General features: G+C 41.2%; 1 protein-coding gene across 1 annotated transcript in view; it reads right to left on the bottom strand.

Moving 5' to 3' along the window:
• Positions 1-243: 243 nt before the first annotated feature.
• LOC126213223 (inhibitor of growth protein 5-like) overlaps positions 244-10920 on the bottom strand; it is a 39714-nt gene continuing 29037 nt past the window's right edge. The window contains exons 4-5 of the mRNA XM_049940867.1: positions 6611-6951; positions 244-2626 (exon numbers count right to left, since the gene is read on the bottom strand). Of these exons, the coding sequence (XP_049796824.1) occupies positions 2525-2626; positions 6611-6951 (443 nt within the window). The 3' untranslated portion in view covers positions 244-2524. The remainder of the gene's footprint in view (positions 2627-6610; positions 6952-10920) is intronic.

The following is a 10920-nucleotide window of genomic DNA, read 5'->3' as shown; positions in this document are numbered from 1 at the left end:
ATACAGTTACTGCCCATGGAAACTTTGGCAGCTTTCTCCTCCTCCTTTGAGAGACAGAAGGATTCATGTTTTAGGTCTGAATTCCAGCCTTTGAAATAGGAAATATTTCGGGCCCACCTTGTCATCTCATTCCGATCATTTACATTTCCTGCATACAATGTATGTAGATTACTACCAAGCAACTGTGTGCAAATGAGCTGAGGTGTAGTGAGCTTAAAAGATAAAAGAAATGTAGCAGCCATATACGAAAATGTAATTTAATGTTCTTTTGACATAATACTTTACAACAGGTTCTAGTACAGAACTGTGTATGCTAAGTGAAACACAGAGGCTTATACTTAACAACAATTTGATCATTTGCAATCATTACTGACACAATATTTTTTATACATGAAACACATCAAAGGATATCTGAATGTTATATCACAATTACAGTTATTTAAAGTATTCAACATGCAAACAAACTAATCTTATCATGTTGACCTTAATTCTGTAAGCCAAAGAAGATAGCAGGAACCACACTTGAAGTGGAATCTTAGTCATTAAAGCCGATTAACCCAGAGTATATTGCCATAAAAATATTTTAAACAGGAAGGGATTCATAAGGAGTTTGACATAGAATACCTAAAACTGAGCATACACTAAAATTTTTTTATAAATACAGATCTATCTCTTAAAAAATCTATGCAGTTAATTGTCAAAAGAACACATTAAATTATGTTGTATATACACTTACATACATATATGCAATATAAAAATATAAACAAATAACATAATACTTTTCAGTTACCTAAAAAAGAAGAGGAAAAAATCAACAGGAGGATGTGGAAGAGAAAAACAGATTAAAAAGTTATCCACAGTTGCATAAAAATTGACAATTTTGTTCTTTAAACCTTATTCATGGATTAGAATATCTATAATATGTAACACATTTCTTTCATAAACATCATCAGGCACCTAAATGTGCACTTTGTCTAAACTTTGCCATTGTAGCCAGATGTGTGGTCTGAACAAAAAAATATTTCTCCACCCGATACACTTCACACCATCTCAGTTTTTCACAACATGCACTGCAGAGTAAATTTTACGATATATATCATTCCACCATCAGCTGTAATAATTTAAAATTCCTAGTCTTAACATACCCTAAAATTTTCCAATAAGAATGGCAATGTTAACAAATTATGACAATTCCTGTCAGTTAGTCTTTGAAAATCTTTGTAGATACAATGTTCACTGTGGACATTCTTTCGTAGCTCCTATATTCCCTCACTAGTGTCAAACTCTTTCTTAAAATAAATTAATCATCCTTCACTTCTGCCTCCTGGGGGTGAACATACAAGCCACAAAATTAATTTCAAACTGTGATGTCCCATAGTGAAAGATTGCAGGAAAGTCATCCATAGTGTCTACAACTCATATAAATCCACAGGAGACAGAACTGCTGAAAGGGAAATTAAGCACTACCAGCCATTCTATCTTCCCAGAACTGTACATTTTTCTTAAGCGCATTTTCCTTTGGATATACACACAACTTCCCACTAATTAATACTGTTCCTTAGTTTAGTGATGAAAGTTCTTATTACAGAACAATTGCAGTTAGTGGTTGAATTATTTGCAGATGAAATGTGAAGAATTAATATAAAGATGGCTCCGGCTCATATCTTACACTCAGTTTGATGAGAACATGTGACTAATTTGCCACAGCAACCTATGGCTCAGGACTTTTGAGGCTATTCCACAGCTGTGTTAAATGCTCAAAACATTACTGTGGGGCAGGAAATTTTAACAGTTTTGATAGAAACACCAAAACTTTTTGATAGAAACACCAAAACTTTGGTGTCAGTTGGCATTAGTGTCTATATTTTACAGCCTCAGACAATTCAACGCACTTTTTTGCAGCTGTGACCTTCACGTTGTTTTTATATCTGTAAACACTAACATACAAGCAGCTGGACTTCAGAACTCAAAGATCCACAGCTGATACAACAGAGGTGTGGCCCTCACTCCAATAACTGTTGGCAGATTCCCAACCGAAGTGAGGACAATCTTCACCCACACAACCCTCCCCATAGAATAATTTCTATAACTGTGTAAAACATTGAAGATGTGATGGGCCTTGAACTGACAAAATTTTTCTTGCTAGACTAATAAGGAACATATATATTGTAAAATATAAACAGTATTGTGATTCTGTCATGTTTCCTTCGTTTAAAATAATAAGAACCACAATGTCCTTTTAACTTCTTAATGACATTTATTCTTGTGATGTTACCTAGCTTCTGTGGCAAAGACGAACTTAGTGAGAATCTGTAAGTGTGTGTTGTCCCTTGCAATCCTCTAATATGTTTTGTCATTATGAAGTACCACAATTTTTGAGTAATTTTCACACAGTGATTGTAGAAGATGAAGATAACTGACCATTCTAAGCAACTGTTCCACACTGCTGAATGAACACAGACGGATTTCTGCTGCCAGAAATGTATACGCCTGGGCATCCAGACTCCACTGCATTCCACTCTGCTCATTTCTTCTTGCGGTCCGCTGTGCATTTTGGACAGAACCACTTGCCCTTTGGTTTTGTCACCAGACCCACGCACGCAAAGTGGAACCACTCTATCGGACACTGCAACCACACAGACACATTTACTATAATAGTGAACAAGGGCTACTGAAAATACGAACAGTGCAAAAATTAGGGATATATTTAAATTAATGACATCACATTTTTTCAGTTGTAAGACTTGTTTCCATGCAGCACACAAATTTTTGCCTACATAAACACTCAAGTAACACAGGGTGTAGCAATACAACTTCCCGATTTCAAAATGCAATAAAATCCCCTTTATAAATCAGAATTTTTATATTTATTTTTAATACTGTAAGTACATATTTAATGTTTTGTTTTACACAGTTTTGAAAATCATACTCCAGTCCTCCAAGAGCTGAATCACCTCCTCTAATTATAGCAACAGTCAACCAAGAGTTACCAGCAACGACTTCAGTAGTACTACAAGAAAAATTAATCTTGCAACCTACAAAAACAATAGGCCCTCCTAATAACTGTTGCTGAACAGTATTCTTAGGAGTAAGATTGAATGTATCATTCTTGCAGACAGGTAATCTGCTTCTTCTCGCATATCTTCTCCTCCGGAACGGCACGGCTGTCTGTACTGTGCGGCTGCCTCGAATGGAATGAGCGTGCAGCTGCCTCAGTAGCAGTGACGTAATCACTGCTAAGAAGGGCGCGGCAGGAAGTAGCGCCCCGATAAACCGCAATGGTGGCACCGGAAGTCGAGCAATTCTGCGGATCGCGCTAAGTTAAAACTCTAGCGCGATCCGCCTGGCGCCTCGTGCAGCGGCTAAGTCCCGTTCGAGGTCACCCGCCTTACACAGCTGTAGCGGCTAAGTGAAGACAGCCCTGCATGCACACTGCAAGCAGTATAATATAAGAAAAAGACAGATTACTACTCACCGGTGAGTAGTAATCTACCTTTTCCTTATACTGTCAACGTAATTTCCTTGTTTTAACACGGGCACCATTCAGGTTGCAGCAGTCACAGCGGGGCAGGAGTGGTCTTGTTCGACAGGTGCAGTTCTGAAGTGTTGTCCTCTTCCAGATCAGTCAATATCATGCGTCGGAACACAGAGTAGCCTACTTTTTGAACAGATGCTGTGTCACGCAACCCGGCACATCTTTTGAAATCGCTTCAACGCAATCCCGTCGGTCCACGTTCTGGACTGGAAATCAATTCTTACACGGGCAATCACATTCAGACAAACCGCGAGTATGACAATGAGAAGCACTGGAGTCCCTCAGCCCATCACATCATGTGATAGCATTGAGACAGTGAGAGTTTCAATCTCGCAATCCCCACAGCATTCTGTGTGCAGTCAAGTGTCTGTCACTGCACTTTCCGATTGCTGAATAAGGCAAATTTTCACTACCGTCCGTACAAGTTGGCAAATGTGTGGAAGCTCTCTGAAGGTGACCCCGATTCTTGGAGGAACTCATGTGAAGCACTTCTCGAAAATGTTCCCGAGGATGCTAAACACACACACACACACACACACACACACACACACACACACACACACACACACCATAAAGCCCAACTTGCACACACATGACCACTGTCTCTGGCTGCCGAGGCCAGACTGTGAGCAACTGTGCGTGATGGGAAAAGCAATCTGTGTGAGTGGGGTACGGAGGAGGTTTGGGGTGGGGTGGGGGACAGTACAGTGCTTCTCCTACCCACTATTCCTCCCACCCCTCTCGCAGTGGTATTCCGCTGGCTACTGAACCCACACAATATCCTCACCCGTCTCTATTCTCCCACAGCCCTCAACACATGGCTCATATCCCTGCAATATGACCTAGATGCAAGACCTGTCCCATACATCCTCCCACCACTACCTACTACAGTCCGGTCACAAGCATCACCTATCCCATCAAAGGCAGGGCTACCTGTGAAACCAGTCATATCATCTACAAGCTAAGCTGCAACCTCTGTGCTGCATTACACGTGGGCACAACAACTGACAAGCTGCCTGTCTGCACGAATGGCCAACGCCAAATTGTGCCCGAGAGAGTGCAGGATCATCCAGTTGCTGAACACGCTGCCCGACACAATGTTCTTCGCTTCAATGATTGCTCCGCAACCTGCACCATCTGGATCCTTCCTAGCAACACCAGCTTTTCTGATTGCAAGATGTCCTACATTCTCTTAACTCCCCTGGCCTCAACCTTGCTTAGTCGCTGTCCTTCACCCTGCTCCCGCCCCAATACTACACAACCTTTTATGCACCAATGCACCCACAGTTTCTTTCCCCTCCTCTTCTATCTCTTTTTTCCCCTTTCCCTCTCCCGCCTAACCCTCCCGACTGCACCTAGCTGCCCTACCCTGTCCCAACAATGTGTCTGAATGCTCCCACAAGCCCTTCCCAACCACCTTCTCACGCCCGCCACTCTGATTTCTTCTCCAATCATGTGCTGTTGGTCACAGTCCAGCCTCAGCAGCAAGAGACAGTGACCATGTGTGTGTGAGAATTGTGAATGCTGCTGCTGATATTACCCTACATTTGTCTGACCAGAAATCCTCATTCCTATCCATTTCACTTCTCTGAGCTTGACTATATCTTCAATGGGCCTTTGCATTCCCCTTTCCAGACTTTCTAGCTTCCCTGACACACTCATATCTCCAACATTCCACACCCTGACTCTTAGAATGTTAATCTTTTGTCGGTTGTTCAATATTCTTCTCTTTGACACCATCCTTTCGGCAGTCCCCTCTTGGAGACCTCATTAGGAGACTAATCTAGAATATTCTGCAGTGGAGAGATCATTGTGATACTTTTTCAATTACTGGCCACAAGTCCTGTGGATACACATCATGTGTCTGTAATACAGTGGTTCCCACTGCCTTCTGCAGTCTCATACCATCGATCACTGCCGATTATTCCGCCTTTTAGGGGCAGTTTCCCACTGGGAGGGCAAGGGTGTGTCCTGCTCCTGTGTCTGCTCCTCCGCCCTTTTCAAAGAGGCCAATGGCAGAACAAGGGTGACTTCTTGTGCTGGAAGTGTTTGGCTGCCATTGCTGACAATTTTTATTAAAAACTTAAGCAATGGCGTTGTTCGAATCTGGAACCCAGGATGCTTTTGATCATTGACACACCATATTTCACAAACAACTGAGCTCATTTAAGTACTTTTTCCTTTTTGGTTACCGAGATAGCTCACTCAGCAACAGAGCATCTAGTTATTTATTGTCTCAACCCCCCCCCCCCCGAAAAAAAAAATCTGAGTCATAGTAACTGTGAAGTCTGAAGTCTATATTCCACAAAAAAAATCAAATGAAAATTATGAAAAGTCTTAAAAATGGCTGTGAAACAGCAATTCTGTAATTAAAAAAAAAAAACCAACCAGTTGCAAATTGAGGTTTATTTTCCCTTGACCATGGTTTTGATATTTATAAAAATATCTTCTTCAGAAGTATTGGCCTTTTTACATCACTTGATCCCTTCTGAAGAAGATATTTATACAAACATTGAAACCATGGTCAAGGGAAAATAAACCTTTATTTACAACTGGTTGGCTGATTTTTTCAATTTATTCCAAAAATTATGAAATTCACATATGGTATAGAATTCTATGGGACTCTAGCACGTCAAATATCTTATTAATTTCATTTGGGACTGGAGATGCATTTATTTTTTAAAGGGGCAAAATTTCCATGCCTTAACAAGTTTCCTACTTGAGAACTGGCAAGCAAAATGATTTGCACAACAGAAGTGTCAACACAGTGAGAGCTCTCATGCCAGTAGTATAAGGACGTCATTGGTGTAGCGTTGGCTGAAACGGTCAGCACACTACCTGTCTAGTACCTGCTACTTTAAATTGGACTACAGGTTAAATCGAAGGACACGGATTTAATACGAAGAGCACACTAGACTGACAGTGTCGCTTGTGCAGAATCTAACACAATAACTGAAAATTCAAATCGGTCAGCAAAGTACGTGACATCGGTAGTGGGGCACCCCGAGAAAGGCGAGAGGTTTCAGGTCCGAATACCCATCTGGCACACGTCGAGAAAGCAGAAGCGGTACTCACATCGGGGTTGTCGCAGCCGATCATCTCACCGTAGGAGACCTGGTGGCAGAGGCAGTAGGTGGGCTCATTGGGATCCACCGGCATGTCCAGCACGTCAGACGGGTGTGCGATGCCCGCCAATGCTGCCGCCACTGCCGCACCGCCGCCCAAGTCCCCGCTGTCGCCGCTGCCCGCACCCCCTGACCCTCCTCCGCTACCGGCACCGCCGCCCGCACCGCCACCTCCGCCCTTCTTCTGCTTCTTACGGGACGACTTGACCGTGCCGGACCCGCCGTCGTCTTCCGAGGATACGCCGCCACGCTTCTTGCTGCGCTCCTTGTCCCTCAGCTTCTTCCGGCCTTCTGTCGAAACGAGGTACACGGTTAGGGCAACTGAGACAGTTGACATTTCACCAACAGTTTGTGTCAAATAAACAGGTTGGCTGTGTTATTTCTCCACTGAAACGTATATACGGTTGCTGAAAGAAAGTGATGTTCAATATTACAAGTTTGTGCCAGTTAAGAAGTCGTGTTCAATTGTGTGCAAATAGTTACAAGTGCAAAGAGTGGTGTCCTCCAAATGAATTTTGTTACACAATAAAACACACAATTTTAAAGATTGTCAATTAAACTAAATACCTAGGGTTGAAAATTAAGAACAACTTAAATTGGAACCATCACACAGAAAATGTTGTGGGAAGGGTGATCTATAGACTCGGTTTTATTGGCAGAAAACTCTGACGGTGCAGTCTACTAGGGACTGTACGCTATGCTTGCCCGTCCTCTTCTGGAGTACTGCTGTACGATACGGAATCCCGATCAGATAGGACTGACAAAAGACATCAAAAAATATCATGATATAGGAGGGAGAGTTTCATGGCCATGATACACAAGTTCCAATGGCAATCATTAAAACAAAGGCAAACTGTTTAATCTGCCAGGAAGGTTCATACCAGTACCTGCCCTGCTCCAGAGTGAAAATTCATCCCGGAACCAATCTCTCTCAGGCAGTGGCTAAGCACATCTTCGCATTATATCATTTCTTCCAGGAGTGCTTGTCCCCCGAGGTACACAGGAGAAATTCTGTGACTTTCGAAAGGTAGGAGATACGGTACTGGCAGAAGTAAAGCTGTGAGGATGGGTCGTCAGTAGTGCTTGGGTAGCTCTGTTGGTAGAGCACTTGCCCACGAAAGGCAACGGTCCTGGGTTCGAGTCCCGGTTTGGCACACAGTTTTAAAATGCCAGAAAGTTTCAGTCTGAAAAGTGTTTCAATGAATCTTCTACCAAACACTTAACTGTCAATTGCATAGCAGTCGTGTGGATGTAGAAGTACCACTACGTGTCTTCCCGTAACTCCTACTCGAATCCAGAAGGAAAATGGTCATGCCCTGAATGATCCAACCTGTTATTGGTGAGCACATTTCTATTGTCACGTTTCTGTCAGTTTGTGGTTTTGCAATGGTTGTTAAGAGCAGCATACCTGTATAAAATTTCGTTTTAAACTTGAGCAAACTGCTGTGGGAACACACCAACCATTGAACCAAGCTTTATGAGACGAAGTCAGTTACAGAATTATGACTGGTTAAAGCATTTCAGAAATGGACAAACATTGATTGTTGGATGCCATTTCTGTCAGCACTCAACTGGCATCTAACCGTAATATGTTGAGAAAGTAAGAAATGCGATTCTGCAAGGTCACAGACAGACTGCTAGACACCTCTGCAACACCTTGGGCACATGCAAATATACTGAGTCAGAGGATTTTAACATAACAAGACTATGCTGAAGTTAATGCCGTGACTGCTTGCTGATGACTAAATATAACATGTTCAAGTCTGCAGGGAACTTAACCAATTGATTCAAGACAAGTAAAAAGTTGGTCTTATGACTATGACAGTGGAACTAAGCAGCAAGCATCACAATAGAAGAGCCTTCGTTTCACTTTGGCCAAATAAAGCTCAACAAATCAAGAGTATAATAGTAAGTCCACATGGATCTCTCTCTCTCTCTCTCTCTCTCTCTCTCTCTCTCTCTCTCTCTGTGTGTGTGTGTGTGTGTGTGTGTGTGTGTGTGAGAGAGAGAGAGAGAGAGAGAGAGAGAGAGAGAGAGAGAGAGAGAGAGAGAGAATGTTGATAAAGAACTTGTTGCTTTTTGTTATTTGGTCAATGTGTTCTACTGCAATGTTAAGGGCGACGTACATGAGAAGAACATGTTGTTGTTGTTGTTGTTGTTGTTGTGGTCTTCAGTCCTGAGACTGGTTTGATGCAGCTCTCCATGCTACTCTATCCTGTGCAAGCTTCATCATCTCCCAGTACTTACTGCAACCTACATCCTTCTGAATCTGCTTAGTGTATTCATCTCTTGGTCTCCCTCTACGATTTTTACCCTCCACGCTGCCCTCCAATGCTAAATTTGTGATCCCTTGATGCCTCAGAACATGTCCTACCAACCGATCCCTTCTTCTAGTCAAGTTGTGCCACAAACTTCTCTTCTCCCCAATCCTATTCAACACCTCCTCATTAGTTATGTGATCTACCCATCTAATCTTCAGCATTCTTCTGTAGCACCACATTTCGAAAGCTTCTATTCTCTTCTTGTCCAAACTATTTACCGTCCATGTTTCACTTCCGTACATGGCTACACTCCATACAAATTCTTTCAGAAATGACTTCCTGACACTTAAATCTATACTCGATGTTAACAAATTTCTCTTCTTCAGAAACGCTTTCCTTGCCATTGCCAGTCTACATTTTATATCCTCTCTACTTCGACCATCATCAGTTATTTTACTCCCTAAATAGCAAAACTCCTTTACTACTTAAAGTGTCTCATTTCCTAATCTAATTCCCTCAGCATCACCTGATTTAATTTGACAACATTCCATTATCCTCGTTTTGCTTTTGTTGATGTTCATCTTACATCCTCCTTTCAAGACACTGTCCATTCCGTTCAACTGCTCTTCCAAGTCCTTTGCTGTCTCTGACAGAATTACAATGTCATCGGCGAACCTCAAAGTTTTTACTTATTCTCCATGAATTTTAATACCTACTCCGAATGTTTCTTTTGCTTCCTTTACTGCTTGCTCAATATACAGATTGAATAACATCGGGGAGAGGCTACAACCCTGTCTCACTCCTTTCCCAACCACTGCTTCCCTTTCATGTCCCTCGACTCTTATAACTGCCATCTGGTTTCTGTACAAATTGTAAATAGCCTTTCGCTCCCTGTATTTTACCCCTACCACCTTCTGAATTTGAAAGAGAGTATTCCAGTTAAGAACATGTGTACAGAAATAATGTAGATTTTTTTTTCACAGTGTCTACCACAGCAATGAATTAACTAAAGAAAGTGACATTTTCCACATTTGCTGTATTAATATCATTTGTTCACAAATAGTGCCTTCTAGGCTTTCCTCAAATACACATACAAATATACAGTCATAGTATTTGAAATTATTATTAAATTTCTTCCACACTTAGCTTTACTCTTTATCAATATAAAACCTTTGTAAATGTCAAAGCTGTTAAACCAATGAGACAACATTTAAGAACCAATCCAAATAGAAAACACAACTATAATGATACTGTCATTTCAGTACATAAAGCATAGTTTTCTCTTGCAGGTAAATGCATTTCAAATATGTCTACATTCACATTATTACATTTCTATTCCTGGAGGTAATATAATATATTCTGTTTTGTACAGAACCACAATCTCTTGAGAATGGTCTGTAAGACTGAAACTAGTTTTGAACAAAATAAATTAGCGCGGCAAAGGTGGAAAATGTCACTTTCTGTTAGTGAACAAATGACTTGGTCACTCCACTGTGACAACTCACAACCGCTTACAGGCTAAATTATTCAGTAATTTTAGACTAAAAACACCCACCATACTGCCAGACTGGAGGCTGCCTGTGACTGGATTCAAAAGTAGGATTATTTTTAGTAGCAAAAATTATTCCATTTCATTGTTGTAGGATATTGCAGCAACCAGTTTCAAATCTATTTGTGAGTTAAAAAAACCTTTGTTGCAAAATTATTTAATGTCAATGACTCGTTTCACTCTTTATGGTTATCATCAAATTGTCTATGATCTATAAAAGCAAGAAACCAAAGAATTAGTAACAGATAGAAGAAGGGCATAGTCCTATCTTGGTCGTAAAATGAACGGAAAGCGAAGGAGACGTATGTAAAAGTAGCTGAATATGAAACCCATCATCATATAGCCATATAAAATGGAAAATGGATGCAACATTAACTGGATACCAGAATGAGATTTTCACTCTGCAGCGGATATATAATCGATCCATTATAAGAACACATAAGGTCGACC

Source organism: Schistocerca nitens, chromosome 11 (assembly GCF_023898315.1).
Source record: "Schistocerca nitens isolate TAMUIC-IGC-003100 chromosome 11, iqSchNite1.1, whole genome shotgun sequence".
NCBI lineage: Eukaryota > Metazoa > Arthropoda > Insecta > Orthoptera > Acrididae > Schistocerca > Schistocerca nitens.
The sequence above is the reverse complement of the archived record's forward strand: the minus strand, read 5'-3'. Positions and strand labels throughout refer to the sequence as shown.